Source organism: Oncorhynchus masou, chromosome 29 (genome assembly GCF_036934945.1).
Source record: "Oncorhynchus masou masou isolate Uvic2021 chromosome 29, UVic_Omas_1.1, whole genome shotgun sequence".
NCBI classification, from domain to species: Eukaryota; Metazoa; Chordata; class Actinopteri; order Salmoniformes; family Salmonidae; genus Oncorhynchus; species Oncorhynchus masou.
In genome coordinates this window covers 88,857,828-88,876,772 of record NC_088240.1, presented here as the reverse complement: position 1 = coordinate 88,876,772, position 18,945 = coordinate 88,857,828, and the positions used below count along the sequence as shown (strand labels likewise).

At 42.9% G+C, this 18,945-nt stretch overlaps 1 protein-coding gene across 1 annotated transcript; it reads right to left on the bottom strand.

Annotated features, from left to right (window-relative positions):
• Positions 1-411: 411 nt before the first annotated feature.
• On the bottom strand, positions 412-15,163 carry LOC135520937 (retinoic acid receptor RXR-beta-A-like). Its single transcript, XM_064946813.1, has 12 exons — positions 14,971-15,163; positions 14,597-14,741; positions 12,758-12,891; positions 12,301-12,340; positions 11,631-11,654; positions 11,091-11,251; positions 10,589-10,718; positions 3,946-4,072; positions 3,206-3,247; positions 3,027-3,118; positions 2,837-2,942; positions 412-2,636 (listed from the first exon to the last, which is right to left on the bottom strand). The coding sequence occupies exons 1-12, from the start codon at positions 15,109-15,111 to the stop codon at positions 2,489-2,491; spliced, it is 1,290 nt and encodes a 429-aa protein (XP_064802885.1). The 5' UTR covers positions 15,112-15,163; the 3' UTR covers positions 412-2,488.
• Between the last annotated feature and the right edge of the window lie 3,782 nt (positions 15,164-18,945).

Here is an 18,945-nt window from a genome sequence, read left to right as displayed (position 1 = left end):
CCAACAGAGAGGGTACGGGACAAGGCTAACCAACAGAGAGGGTACGGGACAAGGCTAACCAACAGAGAGGGTACGGGACAAGGCTAACCAACAGAGAGGGTATGGGACAAGGCTAACCAACAGAGGGTATATATTTATTTAAGGCTAACCAACAGAGAGGCTATGGGACAAGGCTAACCAACAGAGAGGGTATGGGACAAGGCTAACCAACAGAGGGCTCTGAATCAGGACAGAAACAACCACTGACAGTGTGTATGGGTTCCTCTGGTGGTGACTGACTAGTGCTGCAGCCCAACTTTGTCAAGGCAACAAAACAAAAAAAATTCAACAATGTCAATGAGAAAGTGAGATCATTTGTGGGGGATTGATTGGTATAAAACTAATGTTAAAAAAAAGATTCAAATCGACAAGAAAAGTTCAAGCTCTTTATTTTCCGTCCACAATAGCCAAGCTGTAATTCACTCATCCACACGGATCACTAAACTGCTCCGGTTTATACAGGATCATGACACATACCAATACCCCTGTTCAGGTGTTCACACATGATCATCACACAAAACTCCTATTTGGTCTTGTTTAATGTGTCTATGTCCACAGGTGTTATGGATATTTAAACATGATAACGGTTTGTGTTTTTTATAAACTGTAAGCAGAGGAGAGGATGAACAACTAGCTCAAAAAAAGGAAACAGGAAAATCTACTACTACAGAAAGCACAGAAAAATTCAAAAAGATGAGTCAGCTGAACGTGTGTATCCTTGTTTATACCTGGTAGAAACCCCAGTCCTTTGTCCTGATCTTGTCCACATTCGCAGAAAAATGTCTCCACATGGTAGTAAAATGTGTCTTGTATCTATCCACAAATTGCATTGTGACCAGATTTCCTGGTCCCTCCCTGTATGCAAATGTTTTGAGAGCTATTCTTTCAAAACAATATATATTTATTTATTTTAAGACACATATTGATGCCATAAGACAAAGGTGCTAAATGTCAATATTTTAGAAGGTGTTATAATTGTGATTTAAACGGATTCACTGTCCATATGTCTACACTTGTAAGATATCCAGACACTATGTGCCTAACTACCTTTGGGGGTGGTCAGGAAGATCTGATCACAATGCCTTTTTTTAAATCATCTACACTGGTCTGAAAATGTGGGCACAATCAGAATGTGGACATGATCAAGACAAAGGATACATGTTATAACCAGGTAGAAACAGTGCTTTAGGGAATCCAGTACAACCGAAGACATGATCTGCTCTATACAATTGGTGAACTAGCAAGGGCACATATCAATTATTACATAATTTGTCTGTCTCCTGATCTCATTATTCAAACCTATCCATATATAGTATTTTCCCTGAACAAATTTTGCACAGTACCTTACAATTGTTTAGATAAATGACATATTGGAATATTCCCTTTCTAACAATGATTCACTTTGCAAAACCCCCAGAACGGACAAGTTGTCGAGCAGAAAGAAAGCATATGTATTCATTTTTCTATTGCTACATTTACAACATTTGAGTTAGTTTTTTTTTTTTTTGCATAATTTTTCCTGTTTGCAGTTTGGTGTATGGCTGCAATGAAGTATGGCAAATGTCTGTCGTATAGCACCAAAAGACTGTTTGCTGGCCAGACATTTGATGACTTGTATTGTATAGTGTAGAAATAGTACATAGCAAAAATGTGCAATGCAGCTCAATCTTTTTGCCTGCAAGGTGATTACATTTTACAAAACAGCAAAGAGAAACAATGCTAACAGCATATTACTAGACAAATAAAGCTGGTCAACACAGTCAGTACAAGTCTGCTCCGTGTTCCATTGTGATTCAACTACTCCTTCTGTTAACGGGTTGCTTTCTGGTCATCTGAGAGGGATACAAAACCACTAGGAGCTGAAAGTCAGACATGTTACGCAGTGAGCGCTCGCTTGGTACAGTAATGTACTTGCCCAAGATTTGACAATAAAACATGTTTTTCAAGTTTTTTCAAAAAGATTTTGTTCCAATTACAAATAAAAAAAAGGTAGAATGACAGTCTGGCTGCATCCAATTTACCTTCATTTAAAAACAGGTTACGAGGGGAGATCACTTACCAGAATTTAACTTGATCATTTGGGGTTTGACTAAAAAGCGTTAACATAGTTATAGAAAAACAGAAACCCAGATTGTAGCTTCGATAAGCCAGAGTACGGGAACTAAAGGTTCCCATTCTTACAAAACACTTTACTTTTTACTTTTTAAATCTCAGTTATTCAAGAAGTTATATTAATATATAGCACCAGCCTGTAGATCACACGTCTTGGGGATGTATGTTCTGAAAGAGACAATGTGGTGGTGAACTAAATAGCATAACCCAGACAGCAGTGAGACAGAATGCTGAATTCCCCAAAGAACTAAAAGTGCAGTCCCACTCCAGCAAATTCCCAGACCCAAGCTATCTAACCCCGGCCACAGAACACCTCTCCTCTCCTCTCCTACCACCTCTATGCCAACTGATGAGGTGCTTCAAGCATTTCCATGAGGAACGTGTCGATAGGGGTGTCACCAATCAGCTTGAAGAAGAACAGGTGCTCCAAACACTTCAAGCCAATAGAACGCAGTGCTGGCAGCCTGAGGAGGAGCTTAGCAAACCTGAGGGGGAGGGGTGAAGAGTGAGCGAATGAAATAACGGGACATTAATAAGCTACATGAATGCAGCAGCAACACTCCTAGCTCTTACAGGGTCCGTTAGCAGCACAACCACAGGAGAGCAGATTAGTATGTATTGTTTTACACACAATACAAATGTAATGAGATACTAGTACTAATTCATGTAGCACATTAATACCTACCTTCCCTGCTGCTCGGGGTATTTCTGCTTGCAGTAGGCTTCCAGTGAAGCATAGACCTTCTCTCTCAGGAGCTCCACCTCTCCGGTGTTGGACAGACCTTTAGCGTCTGAGGGAGGGACACAACAGTTATTAACAGTAAAGGTGCAGAGGTAACATTGTGTATGACGGACTAATGGGAACAAAAGAGCACCTGGGTTGAAGAGGACGATGGCTCGGAGGCAGCCCAGCTCTGTCTTGTCCATCTGCATGTCTCTCATCTTACTGACCAGCTCAGTGAGAACCCTACAGGAGGCCGGAAAGAGTTGTCTATATAGATGTACACTTGGTGTGTGTGTGTGTGTGTGTGTGTGTGTGGGTATGGGTTATTACCGGTCAAATATGGCTCCCACCTCAGCACTCTGCACACTCTCCCTGTGGGGGTCAATTACAGCGTGTTATCACATGATGATGATCACAGAATTTAATACAACACTGTTATTATATACCTCTATGGTAATTATGCTATTATTATATTGTATGTTTTCCCTGTAGTGTTTAATGTTATGTCCTCGGTCTGTCAAAGATGGCCGCCATACTGTGTGCCTACCTGTCAAAGATGGCCGCCACCCCTGCCTACCTGTCAAAGATGTTTAATGTTATTACCGGTCAAATATGGCTCTGTGTGCCTACCTGTCAAAGAGCACCCTGCACACTCAAAGATGGCCGCCACCCCTGTGGGGTCAATTACCCCTCCACTGTGTGTTATCACATCCACTGTGTGATCATGGCCGCCACCCCTGCACTGTGTGCCTACCTGTCAAATACGGCCGCCACCCCTCCACTGTGTGCCTACCTGTCAAATATACCTCTATGGTAATTATGCTACTGTATTATATTGCCACCCCTCCACTGTGTTTTCCCTCCACTGTGTGCCTTTAATGTTGTGGGGAAGCCACCCCTCCACTGTGTGCCTACCTGTCAAAGACGGCCGCCACCCCTCCACTGTGTGCCTACCTGTCAAAGACGGCCGCCACCCCTGCACTGTGTGCCTACCTGTCAAAGATGGCCGCCACCCTGCACTGTGTGCCCACCTGTCAAAGACGGCCGCCACCCCTCCACTGTGTGCCTACCTGTCAAAGATGGCCGCCACCCCTGCACTGTGTGCGTTGTCCCGGTGTAGCTCATTGGCCAGCAGGACCCCGTCATTCACAGCGATGGAGCGGTGTGAGAAGGAGGCGATCAGAAGTTCATTCCACCCTGACACACACAGGAGAAAAAGAGGGGGGAGAAGACAGGAGAGGAGCAGAGGAGGGAGAAGAGACCGAAGGGACGGGACAGATACACAGGACGAAAGAGCAGAGAAGATCAGAGAAGGGAGGAGGAGAGACCTCATCAACAACCTCTGGGGCATTTGCTACTGTGTCCAGCAGAGTCTATCATGTATCAAATGATAGACCATGGATTGCTTGTTGCTCACTTACTCTACATTAGTGGAGCTTCAAATTAGTGGATTTGGCTATTTCAACATTTCTGCTACAATAGCCCCCTGACGAAGGACAGTAAAGACATTTCTGCTACAATAGCCCCCTGACGAAGGACAGTAAAGACATTTCTGCTACAATAGCCCCCTGACGAAGGACAGTAAAGACATTTCTGCTACAATAGCCCTCTGACAGTAGAGACATTTCTGCTACAATAGCCTCCTGACAGTAAAGACATTTCTGCTACAATAGCTCCCTGACAGTAAAGATATTTCTGCTACAATAGCCCCCTGCCAGTAAAGACATTTCTGCTACAATAGCTCCCTGACAGTAAAGACATTTCTGCTACAATAGCCCCCTGACAGTAAAGACATTTCTGCTACAATAGCCCCCTGACGAATCCCTGGTAAAGACATTTCTGCTACAATAGCCCCCTGACAGTAAAGACATTTCTGCTACAATAGCTCCCTGACAGTAAATACATTTCTGCTACAATAGCTCCCTGACAGTAAAGACATTTCTGCTACAATAGCCCCCTGACGAAGGACAGTAAAGACATTTCTGCTACAATAGCCCTCTGATGAAGGACCGTAAAGACATTTCTGCTACAATAGCCCCCTGACAGTAAAGACATTTCTGCTACAATAGCTCCCTGACAGTAAAGACATTTCTGCTACAATAGCCCCCTGACGAAGGACAGTAAAGACATTTCTGCTACAATAGCCCCCTGACGAAGGACCGTAAAGACATTTCTGCTACAATAGCCCTCTGACGAAGGACAGTAAAGACATTTCTGCTACAATATCCCTCTGACAAAGGACCGTAAAGACATTTCTACTACAATATCCCTCTGACAAAGGACAGTAAAGACATTTCTACTACAACAGCCCTCTGACAGTAAAGACATTTCTGCTACAATAGGACAGTAAAGACATTTCTGCTACAATAGCCCCCTGACAGTAAAGACATTTCTGCTACAATAGCCCCCTGACAGTAAAGACATTTCTGCTACAATAGCCCCCTGACAGTAAAGACATTTCTGCTACAATAGCCCCCTGACAGTAAAGACATTTCTGCTACAATAGCCTCCTGACAAAGGACAGTAAAGACATTTCTGCTACAATAGCCCCCTGACAGTAAAGACATTTCTGCTACAATAGCCCCCTGACAGTAAAGACATTTCTGCTACAATAGCCCCCTGACAGTAAAGACATTTCTGCTACAATAGCCCCCTGACGAATCCCTGGTAAAGACATGTCTGCTACAATAGCACCCTGACGAATCCCTGGTAAAGACATTTCTGCTACAATAGCACCCTGATGAAGGATGGATAAAGCACAAGACAAAGGACCGCTAAGGACATTTCTGCTACAATAGCCCTCTGACGTCTATGAAATAACATAAGGACAGACACACCGACTCATTTAAGGGTTTTTCTTTAGTTTGACTATTTTCTACATTGTAGAATAAGAGTGAAGACATCAAAACTATGAAATAACATATGGAATCATGTAGTAGACAAAAAAAGTGTTAAATCAAAATATATTTTATATTTGAGAGTAAAGACATTTCCATTGATGATCACTTTGCACACCTGACAGTAAAGATATTTCTGAATGTATTTCAACAGCTGCCCTGACAGTAAAGACATTTCTTTCCTTCTTAATGCGTTTGAGCCAATCAGTTGTGTTGTGCCAAGCTATGGGTGGTAAGCAAAGATAAGCAAAAAGAAATGACAGTCTATAATAACTTTAAGAAATGCAGGTCAGTCAATCCTGACAATTTCAAGAACTTTTAAAGTGCAGTCACAAAAACCAAGCACTTTGATGAAACTGGCTCACCACCGCAGGAAAGGAAGACCCAGAGTTAACTCTAATGAACTTATCTTCTGCAGCCGAGGTAACTGCGCCTCAGACGGCAGCCCAAATAAATGCTTCACAGAGTTCAAGTAACAGACATCTCAACATCAACTGTTCAGAGGAGAAGGGAATCAGGCTAAATTGCTGCAAAGAAACCATTACTATAGTACACCAACAAGAAGAAGAGTCTTACTTGGGCCAAGAAACACGAGCAATGGATATTAGACTGGTGGAAATGTCCTTTGGTCTGAGGAGTACAAATTTTAGATTTTTGGTTCCAACCGCCGTGTCTTTGTGAGATGCAGGGTAAGTGAACATATGATCTCTGCATGTGTGAAGCATGGAGGAGGAGGTGTGATGGTGCTTTGCTGGTGACACTGTCTGATTTATTTAGAATTCAAGGAACTCTTAACCAGCATGGCTACCACAGCATTCTGCAGGGATACTCTATCCCATTTGGTTTGCGCTTAGTTGGACTATCATTTGTTATTCAACAGGACATTGACCCAACACCTCCAGGCAGTGTATCTTACGGCAAAAAAGAGCTTTTGGATATCAAGACAGCGATCACTCACCTCGGATTAGACAAAGATTTTTTTCCTTAATAAACAAGACGCACAACACTCGGCAGGGCAGACATCCCCGTTATTTGCAAGAGGAAGCGACAAAGGTACAGAGGTCAAAGATCCGGATGCCTGGTCAGGACCCGGAAAAGGCGAGTGGGAAAGCTGCCGTTACCGTCAACACTACTCACCAATGTGCAATCATTGGACAATAAACTAGAAGAGGTACAATCACGAATATCCTACCAACGGGACATCAAAAACTGTAATATCCTATTTTTCACGGAATCGTGGCTGAATGACGACATGAATATTCAGGAAAGGGATACCCGCTGCACCAGCAAGATAGAACAGCACACTCCGGCAAGATCGAACAGCACACTCCGGCAAGATTGAACAGCACACTCCGGCAAGATCGAACAGCACACTCCGGCAAGATCGAACAGCACACTCCGGCAAGATCGAACAGCACACTCCGGCAAGATCGAACAGCACACTCCGGCAAGATCGAACAGCACACTCCTGCAAGATCGAACAGCACACTCCGGCAAGATAGAACAGCACACTCCGGGAAGATAGAACAGAGTCCGGCAAGAACAGCACACTCCGGCAAGATAGAACAGCACACTCCGGCAAGATAGAACAGCACACTCCGGCAAGAATAGAACAGCACACTCCGGTAAGACGAGGGGGGGGGGGGGGTCTGTGCATATTTGTAAACAACAGCTGGTGCACAAAATCTAAGAAAGTCTCTAGATTTTGCTCGCCTGAAGTAGAGTATATTGTGATAAATTGCAGGCCACACTACTTGCCTAGAGAGTTTTCAGCTAAACTTTTCGTGGCTGTTTATTTACCACCACAAACAGATGCAGGCACTAAGACCGCACTCAGTCAGCTGTATAAGGAAATAAGCAAACAGGAAACCACTCACCCAGAGGCGGCACTCCTAGTGGCCGGAGACTTTAATGCAGGGAAACATATCAGTTCTACCAAATTTGGTGCTTCCTGCTTTAATTTTTGCTTTTAAGCAGGAATCAGGAAGATAGAGTTGTGGTCGGATTTACCAAATGGAGGGCAAGGTCATCATACACAAGGCTGCGGAGCCAGACGGATTACCAGGACGTGTGCTCCGGGCATGTGCTGACCAACTGGCAGGTGTCTTCACTGACATTTTCAACATGTCCCTGATTAAGTCTGTAATACCAACATGTTTCAAGCAGACCACCATAGTCCCTGTGCCCAAAAACACAAAAACAACCTACCTAAATGACTACAGACCCGTAGCACTCACGTCCGTAGCCATGAAGTGTTTTGAAAGGTTGGTAATGGCTCACGTCAACACCATTATCCCAGAAACCCTAGACCCACTCCAATTTGCAGACTGCCCAAACAGATCCACAGATTATGCAATCTCTATTGCACTCTACACTGCCCTTTCCCACCTGGACAAAAGAAACACCTATGTGAGAATGCTATTCATTGACTACAGTTCAGCGTTCAACACCATAGTACTCTCAAAGCTCATCACTAAGCTAAGGATCCTGGGACTAAACACCTCCCTCTGCAACTGGATCCTGGACTTCCTGGCGAGCCGCCCCCAGGTGGTGGTAGGTAGCAACACATCTGCCACACTGATCCTCAACACTGGAGCTCCCCAGGGGTGCGTGCTCTGTCCCCTCCTGTACTCCCTGTTCACCCACGACTGCATGACCAGGCATGACTCCAACACCATCATTAAGTTTGCTGACGACACAACAGTGGGAGGCCTGATCACCGACAACGACGAGACAGCCTATAGGGAGGAAGTCAGAGACCTGGCCGGGTGGTGCCAGAATAACAAACTATCCCTCAACGTAACCAAGACTAAGGAGGTTATTGTGGACTACAGGAAAAGGAGGACCGGGCTCGCCTCCATTCTCATCGACGGGGCTGTAGTGGAGCAGGTTGAGAGCTTCAAGTTCCTTTGTGTCCACATCAACAACAAACTAGAATGGTCCAAACACACCAAGACAGTCGTGAAGAGGACACAACAAACCCTATTCCCCCTCAGGAAACGAAAAACATTTGGCATGGGTCCTGAGATCCTCAAAAGGTTCTACAGCTGCAACATCGAGAGCATCCTGACTGGTTGCATCTCACTGCCTGGTACGGCAATTGATTGGCCTCTGACCGCAAGGCACTACAGAGGGTAGTGGGTACGGCCCAGTACATCACTGGCACTAAGCTGCCTGCCATCGAGGACCTCTACACCAGGCGGTGTCAGAGGAAGGCCCTAAAATTTGTCAAAGACCCCAGCCACCCCAGTCATAGACTGTTCTCTCTACTATAGCATGGCCAGCGGTACCGGAGTGCAAAGTCTAGGACAAAAGGCTTCTCAACAATTTTTACCCCCAAGCCATAAGAGTCCTGAACAGGTAATCAAATGGCTACCCGGATTATTTGTATTGTGTGCACCCCACAACCCCTCTTTGCATTGTGTGCCCCCCACAACCCCCTGCTGCTACTCTCTGTTTATCATATATGCATAGTCACTTTAACTATATACATTCATGTACATACTACCGCAATTGGGCCGACCAACCAGTGCTCCCGCACATTGGCTAACCGGGCTATCTGCATTGTGTCCCGCCACCCACCAACCTCTCTTCTATGCTACTGCTACTCTCTGTTCATCATATATGCAGTCACTTTAACCATATCTACATGTACATACTACCTCAATCAGCCCGACTAACCGGTGTCTGTATGTAGCCTCGCTACTTTTATAGCCTGTCTTTACTGTTGTTTTATTTCTTTACCTACCCATTGTTCAAACTAATACCTTTTTTGCACTACTGGTTAGAGCCTGTAAGTAAGCATTTCACTGGAAGGTCTACCTACACCTGTTGTATTCAGCGCACGTGACAAATTAACTTTGATTTGAACACACCTCCAGGCTGTGTAAAGGCTATTTGACCAAGAAGGAGAGTGATTGAGTGCTGCATCAGATGACCTGGCCTCCACAATCACCTGACTTCAACTCAATTGAGATGGTTTGGAATAAGTTGGACCGCAGAGGAAAAGCAGCCAACAAATGCTCAGCATATGTGGGAACTCCTTCAAGACTGTTGGAAAAGCATTTCAGGTGAAGCTGGTTGAGAGAATGCCATGAGTGTGCAAAGCTTTCATCAAGGCAAAGGGTGGCTACTTTGAAGAATCTAAAATATAAAACATTTTGATTTGTTAAACACTTTTTTGGATTCCATATGTGTTATTTCGTAGTTGTGTCTTCACTATTATTCTACAATGTAGATAAATAGTTAAAATAAAGAAAAACCCTTGAACGAGGAAGTGTCTGAAAACTTTTGACTGGTACTGTATATATTAACCCCCCCCCACACACACAGATTTGGGTGCTAAACAATGTTTTATTTATTTTTTATGTTACCTATTTTAAATATTCAAAAAATAATTAAGGAGCCATCTCTTTTCGCCTCTTCACTGTTGACGTTGAGACTGGTGTTTTGCAGGTATTATTTAATGAAGCTGCCAGTTGAGGATTGAGGTGTCTGTTTCTCAAACTAGACACTAATGTACTTGTCTTGTATTATAATAGCAGGATATATGGTCTTGTTTTATAATAGCAGGATATATGTGCATGTAATACAATTGATAGTGGTTAGGAATAATCTCACAATAGGGGCAGCTCCTTCTCTATGATCAGTCGTTTTGGGCTCCTCACTGGTAGATACATGTACACTATCATATGCACTACTCTGGTTGCCTCTCGAATGAATATGGGAACAGAAAATCACTTGTAAACTCTATTCTTTGAGACAGTGCATATCACATCCAGCCTCCTGGTGTCTCCCTCCCTCCAGACAATGGTACCTGCACGCAGGAGGATGACCTGGTCGTCCAGGGGCAGCTCAGAGAAATGGGGGATCCTCTTGGCCCACTCCACCAACGCAAACAGCTGCTTGTCTGCAGTCTGGCAGATGTTCGTCACCGCATCATGGGGCTAAAACACAAAAAAGATACAAAAATCCCATAAAATGCAATAACAGACCCTAAAAGCCAATGCTGAAGCTAGAAATAATGCAATAATCACAAGTAGGAAAGAAAACACTTTTAAACGCCATGCTAAAGAGACAGCAGTTTATGTAACGTTTTTAAAGAATATTCATCCCAAGAGCTGAGGAGTAGGCTATGAATCAGAGGCAGATAACTCCTTTAACTGACACCGCAAAATTCCCGGAAACTTTCCCGGGTGGAGGACTCCCAGAGTTCGGAATAAACACAGAAGAACTCCTCCAACCGGGATTTCCAGAAAATATGGGAATTTTGCAACCCTAATACTAATCCAGTCAACAGTATAGCCCTGTATACTCACAGAGCTACCAGCGGAGCCTGTATCAGAGTGGAGCTCCGCCCTCTGCTCCACGGACGTCTCTGCCTCCAAGATCTTCTCCACAGGCATCTCCTCGTTCACAGCACTGCTGCACTCCAGTCCCTCCTCTCGCTCCCTGATCCTCTGACGCTCCTCCTGGACTGCTGCACCCCGCCATGCATCCAACCACACCACAGAGCCAGGAGGGGAGAGGGAGAGACGGGAGACAGGAAGAGGGGCGTGGGTTAATAGGAGAGAGGGGCGGGAGGGAGTCAAAAGGTTAGAAAAGACAAAGTGATAGAAGAAAGGAAAGGAGGAAGTTGTGCCCATCTTAACTCCTGTTAGGCTTCATCCAAACAGGGTGAAAGGTCAAATTGGTATACTTTCATATAACAATGCATTCATTTCTTAGCCAATATGTTGTGAGAATTAGCCTACCCAGTGTGTGCCAAGCATTTGTTATTTAATTGCACTCTCTCATTACCACATCCAATCATATAATTTATCATCATCTCTCCATTCTCCCAATGTCTTTATCCTTACATTTCTGACGTTCATCTTGGACCACTATAGAAAGAGGGAGAGAAAGAATAGGGGAAAAGAAAAGGAAGAGAGGGGTTAGTTATATGAACCTACCCCCATATGCTCTCCCCCTGTTTTGTTAATGACTTTGAAAACAACGTACCATCCCCCCACACAATATGATCAAATAGAAGTTATCGTCAAAGGTTTTACTGGGCTAGGTCTACATTCAACATAATTCAATCATTTCATCAAATGATTCTGGCCTTTGAACTATACCATTTTACAACGGCCTACGTCACAAATCAATTTAAAATGTAATTCATTAAAGAAAATGTAGTCAAGTTTGAGATTCTGCAGGTATAAAAAACACATTTCTCAATCGCTCCCTCCAATTTTTTTAATGTTGCCCTTTCAAAAGCACTCCTACAAACTCTCAAAGTTGAAAAATATGGATGGCCCAAAACTATTAGGCTCTGCTCCAAATGTTCAGTCCCTCCCTTCACTCTTCATGATAATAGCCAGACGTTCAGTCCTTCTCTACCTTCCCTCTTCCCAGTCCTTTCACCTTCCCTCTTCATGATAATAGCCAGACGTTCAGTCCTTCTCTACCTTCCCTCTTCATGATAATAGCAGGACGTTCAGTCCTTCCCTCTTCATGATAATAGCCAGACGTTCAGTCCTTCTCTACCTTCCCTCTTCATGATAATAGCCAGACGTTCAGTCCTTCTCTACCTTCCCTCTTCATGATAATAGCAGGACGTTCAGTCCTTCTCTACCTTCCTCTTCATGATAATAGCCAGACGTTCAGTCCTTCTCTACCTTCCCTTCTTCATGATAATAGTTCAGTCCTTCTCTACCTTCCCTCTTCATGATAATAGCCGTTCAGTCCTTCTCTACCTTCCTCTTCATGATAATAGCCAGGCGTTCAGTCCTTCTCTACCTTCCCTCTTCATGATAATAGCAGGACGTTCAGTCCTTCTCTACCTTTCCTCTTCATGATAATAGCCAGACGTTCAGTCCTTTCTTCATGATAATAGCCTTCAGTCCTTCTCATGCCTTCATGATAATAGCAGGCGTTCAGACTCTTCATGATAATAGCGACGTTCAGTCCTTCCTTACCTTCCCTCTTCATGCCCTGTAGCGACAGTACAGCGATTGCGCTGGCGCTTGTCCACCAGGCATTCTTTGTTATCCCTGCAGGTGTAGCTCAGGTCCTTGCGCACTGTGCGTTTGAAGAAGCCCTTGCAACCTTCACAGCTGTACACACCATAGTGCTTACCTGCGGGAAGGGGGAGACTTGTCACACCAACATTTTAAAAACGATACGACACCAGGCCAGCTAAAAACAAAAACATTTTTTCTTTTTATCACAGACACACATTCATACATGAATAAACTCATAAAAGTAGTACCGCAGTGAACACATTTAAAATGAAAAAATAAAAAGATATTCAATCAGTGACCTAGAATCCTGTTCGCTCCATCCCCCAGACGCTTGTTCCCGTTTTCTAAGAATTCACACTTCTACTTAATACAACACATTAAATGTAGCGTCACACTGATCACTGTATAATAGAATACTGCATAGAATGTCTGATCCCAACTTTTAAAAACGTTCGGCACCACACAGAATTTAAGGAGTACCAGAAAGAAATAGATTTTTTGATATAGTTTAGTCATCCATCAGGCCAACAGTATATGAATCCTACCTTTTGAAGCACATCTCATGAGTAGCAGACCCTTTCCCTTTCTTCCTGTTCCAATCAAAATTGTCCTAAACCTACTGCCAAGGTACCAGGTTGTTAGCTAGCTAGGTAACATGACTGAACAACATTGTTTGTTATCAAAACAATAATTAGTGACCTGGTATTAGTGTAAAATGGCTCGCAATTAATTTATTTGTACTATATAAAATGTGAGCAAAAGGCATCTCTGGTAATATGGGACATATTTTAGAGACAATACTTTTTTTTGCTGTAAAGCAGCAAGGATGCCTGTCGCCATGCGGTCCTCCATTTTCCCTCTCTGACACTCAGCGGCTGTATGACCGTGAACTTGAAGTCTACTCAGACTGGTCTGTGCTCTTGGTTATAACAGGCGATGAAATGATACAATACATCAACATTGCTCGCTGCTCCAATGTAACAAATCTAACAACAGAAGACTCGTCAGGATCTGGGTCTGCTTCCCCGCTCGCCATCACGGCTAAATTATATTTGACGGCGGAATAGATGCGCATTAAGAATGGACGGAGAGAAGCAGGTGAGTGAGGTGCGGGCAGGTAGGGAAAGCTAAGAGAAGCAGGTGAGTGAGGGGCGGGCAGGTAGGGAAAGCTAAGAGAAGCAGGTGAGTGAGGGGCGGGCAGGTAGGGAAAGCTAAGAGAAGCAGGTGAGTGAGGGGCGTGCAGGTAGGGAAAGCTAAGAGAAGCAGGTGAGTGAGGGGCGGGCAGGTAGGGAAAGCTAAGAGAAGCAGTATGCGCAGGTCACAGCTGCCACACGTGACCTGCGCATACAAGAGACTAGTGACCATTTCTAAAATTCAACTGAATTTATAAACAAAACTGACTTTATAAACATTTAATAACAGGCACGTTCTTTAGAGGGCTGAAAAAGTCAGTAGTATCATATGAAACAGTACTACGGTATTGTAAGTATCATGATGTTTTGGTAGCGTGATATTACCGTGGTACCGGTATACACTATGTAGGAATGAGGACAGATTTCGTTTTTTGATGAGCAGTTACGCAGAGCTTCACTAATTAATGAATCTGCAGCATTTCAAGTGCCTTTATTGTTTATATAGTGACATAGAATCAAACAGGCCAGTAAAGAACATTGGTTAGACTGATGGGGAGAGGTCAGGACACACAGCTGAAGACAGCTGACAAAAAGGATTATCCTCTCTGAAATTGCCAGGGATTTAAAATAAGTCCCCGGCCCGACGTTTCACCTCTACTAACCCTGCTCTTAGTGCACAGCACTCACCAGAGGAGCGGTCTCCACAGATGGCACACATGCGTTTCTGGGAGAGCATTATCCCAGGGCTGTGTGCAGACATAGGCCTCAAGCCAAACGGGGGTTTGACATCATCCGAGCTGCTGATTGAGTGCATCCCCATTGTAGAGTTGATCTGTGCAGAAACAAAAAGTGGAAGAAAAAAAAACAAAATATAACAATGCTGTTATCATGACTGATTAAAAAAATAAACATCTAGGCTACGTAGGCTAGCCTAAATGTCAGCAACAAACTTCAGCACTAGTCTGAGCTTGGAAATAATGCAAGAGAATAAACGCATACAGAGTAGGATCATTTAAATGCAAAGATGAAAGCAAAACAAGGACTCTGGGTGTGTTTCTCACCTGGCTACTGCTAATAGGCCCATAACCCATGGAGGGTGCCACACCAGGGGAGCCCAGTGAGGGGCTGATGACTGAGAAAGGCGAGCCAAAGGTGCTGGTGGGACTGTTGGAGGCTGAACTGGTGGGCTGATGCGATGACATGGCTATTGAGCTACCCAGCGGAGAGGAGGATGTTGAGTTGTCTGAAGGACAATAATCTGTTGGGGTTGAAGGTTACATTATCACAATTGATAACTATTTTTCAAGACTAGCTACATCATCATGTGGCCAGCGAAATGTATTCACATAAATGCCACTTGTAGGCCCCTAGCAACTTAGACAGCTAAAGATATTCAGCTGATTGTAAGACATTCAGTATTCTCACTGGTAATTATTTGATCTAACAACTTACTTACCGGTAGCTAGCTAGTTAGGTTGTCCCTGCTAGCTAGTTAGGTTGTTCCTACTAACTAGCTAGGTAACGTTAAACTGTTTAATTAAAACTAGAAAGGCCGAAATAACTGACATGTTAGCTTGCTAGCTACCATGGAATGGGGTATGCCCGGTACTGTAATAATGATAAATACTCCTTAATCGTATCAACTGACCTTAGATTTGACAGGCCTTCCTCCACATTACTAACGTTAGTTACTAGCTAGCTAAAATAAAAACAAATGTCGTAGCTAGCTAGCTATGTTCGGTAGTTGGCTAACGAGTTGCCTCGCTAGGTAGTTCCATTTAAGACGGTCCGTTGACTAGCTAGCTAAACATGTTTAGAAACACTGGTGTCATCCAAGTGGGCAAATGAGAGATCACTTTAATCCAGTGTTGACAATGATAAAACAGCTAACATGTACTTCTGGCTAACGTTAGAAAGCAATGGCAAATTAGACGTTAGATAACTTTACTTAGATAGCTAGCACGTAGCTACTGTATGTAAACTAAACACATGTATACGATGATTGTAAGCAATTAAATATCACAGCAAGCATCAACCGTTTAAAAACTCACACCGTGTTTCGCTAGATAACTTGCCGGCTAGCTAGCTGTTTCAAAATCATTGGTGGTAGCTAGCCAGCGAGCTAACGTTAGCTGTCTAGTTAACTAATGCTAATGTTGGCCTCAAAAATATAAATTCGCGAGTTACAATTGGGGGGAACGCTATATACTCACTAGAAACACCTTCGGCACATCGTTGTAAGTTACATAACTATTTCTAGTTGCATATTATTTGCGAAATCCAAGAGACGGACCAAATGCGAGGTAATAGGCCTACACTCAAACCCCGTTTACTTGATGCTGTTGTTGTTTACACGGAAAGGAAGCCATGTTGGCTCAATGCGAGTGACAGTGTCTTTAGCGCCACAATGTCTCTGGGCAGAACAGTTGCAACATTCACCAGTGGTCGGACGAACGTTTCAATTTCCCTCTATATACTGTACCTAATATATTAAGGAAAATCAACAGATTCACAAATTAAACAACATTACATTTTACAAGTGTAACTATACTACTAGCCTACTATGAATATATGTAAATCAATGTAGACTACATCATTGTGGACCTCAATTTTGGATATTTATCAGCTGATGATGAAAGATTATTCTGCAAAAGCCTCTTTCTAATACATTTCATGGTTGAATAATGGTGGTGGTTTGACAGGAGGACAGCTGGTTAAACTACATTTGACACATGCCTGTAAGACATTTAGACTGCTTTATTTCACAATGATTCTTAATCTCAAATATGTTTAGGGTTAAATAATCCTTTAAAAAAAGTATAAAACATGCAACCAATATGGCTCTGTGTCTGTTTGTTTATTCACTTTTCTCATCATGTGATTATTTTGAGAGAAAATGCAAATTGTATATTTTGGTGTGGCCTATGCAAATCTAGGAAGTTGAGCCTACTGTATATGCAAAGTTGGGTAAGCAGCCTCGGGAGATGATAGAGGTTCAGTTAAGTCTTCTATTTTCTACTTTATTTGCTCGTTTTTTCCTGGTGGTTGTGTGCTTTATTAATTCTGATTTTGATTTTAAATTTGAGACATGTAACATGGGAATCATTCTCACATACAGCACCAGTCAAAAGTTTGAACACACCTACTCATTCCAGGGTTTTTCTTTATTTTTACTATTTTATACATTGTAGAATAATAGTGAAGACATCAAAGTATGAAATAATACATATGGAATCATGTAATAACCAAAAAAGTGTTAAACAAAACAAAATATGTTTTATATTTAAGATTCAAAGTATCCCCCCTTTACCTTGATGACAGCTCGACACACTCTTTTGCATTCTCTCAACCAGCTTCATGAGGTAATCACCTTGAATGCTTTTCAATTAACAGGTGTGCCTTGTTAAAAGTACATTTGTGGAATTTCTTTCCTTCTTAATGTGTTTGAGCCAATCAGTTGTGTTGTGACAAGGTAGGGATGGTATACAGAAGATAGCCCTATTTGGTATAAGACCAAGTCCATATTATGCCAAGAACATGAAGTCAATGTGGAAAATTTAAAGAACTTTGACAGTGCAGTCGCAAAAACCACCAAGCACTATGATGAAACTGTCTCTCATGAGGACCACTACAGGAAAGAAAGACCCAGAGTTCATTAGAGTTACCAGCTTCAGAAAATGCAGCCTAAATAAATTCTTCACAGAGTTCAAGTAACACACATCTCAACATCAACTGTTCAGAGGAGACTGCTTGAATTAGGCTTTAGTGGTTGACTTGCTGCAAAGAAACCACTACAAATGGACACCAATAATAAGAAGAGACTTGCTTGGGCCAAGAAACATGAGCAATGGACATTAGACCGGTGGAAATCTGTCCTTTGGTCTGGTGAGTCCAAATTTTAGATTTTTGGTTCCAACCGCTTTGTCTTTGTGAGATGCAGAGTAGGTGAATGGATGATCTCTGCATGTGTGGTTCCCACCATGAAGCATGGAGGAGGAGGTGTGATGGTGTGGAGGTGCTTTGCTGTTGACACGGTCAGTGATTTATTTAGAATTCAAGGCTCACTTAACCAGCACCGCTACCACAGCATTCTGCAGCGATACGCCATCCCACCTAGTTTGTGTTTTTCAACAGGACAATGACCCAACTCACCTCCAGGCTGTGCAAGGGATATTTGACCAAGAAGGTTGAGATGGTTTGGGATGTGTTGAACCGCAGAGTGAAGGAAAAGCAGCCAACAAGTGCTCAGCATATGTGCAAACTCCTTCCAGACTGTTGGAAAAGCATTCCAGGTGAAGCTGGTTGAGAGAATGCCAAGAGTGTGCAAAGCTTTCATCGAGGCAAACTGTGGCTACTTTGACAAATCTCAAATATAACATATATTTTGATATGTTTAACACTTTTTTGGTTACTACATGATTCCATATGTGTTATTTAATAGTTTTGATGTCTTCACTATTATTCTACAATGTAGAAAATTGTAAAAAAAAATAATAAAGAAAAACCCTTGAACGAGTTGTCCAAACTTTTGACTGGTGCTGTACAGTGTGGGCTACTAGTCTTTTGCATTAAGCAGAGTTAAACTTCCTTGTTCTTTAAAGGGGAACAAAAGGTCTGTTCACTCAAGGGTGTGACAATAGGTCATGCCCTTGAGTGAACAATTCTGTCGCTAACTTCATTAATAATTTTGTTTCACGCTCATTTGTCAGACCAGCAAAAGACAGTAACTACAGTATATTGTCACCTGTTTGGGAAGGTATCTTCATACAGAGTAACCTGACTTGCTCAACCTCATTCCTAACACCTTACTAATGACTTGGACTGTCAACTAGCATTCTATTTTTCAATACAAAATGGACCGTTCTGGGACAATTGCTTTTTATCTGTAGGCGAATAGGCCTAGCAATGACTTTTTCATTATCAGTGTATCTCAACAGTTTCACACTGTGATTATGTACATTGTGTCAGTTATCATGTGGTTTTTGGTGACACACTTCCGTGTTCTTGACTGACATGTTGTTCTTACCACCTGTCAC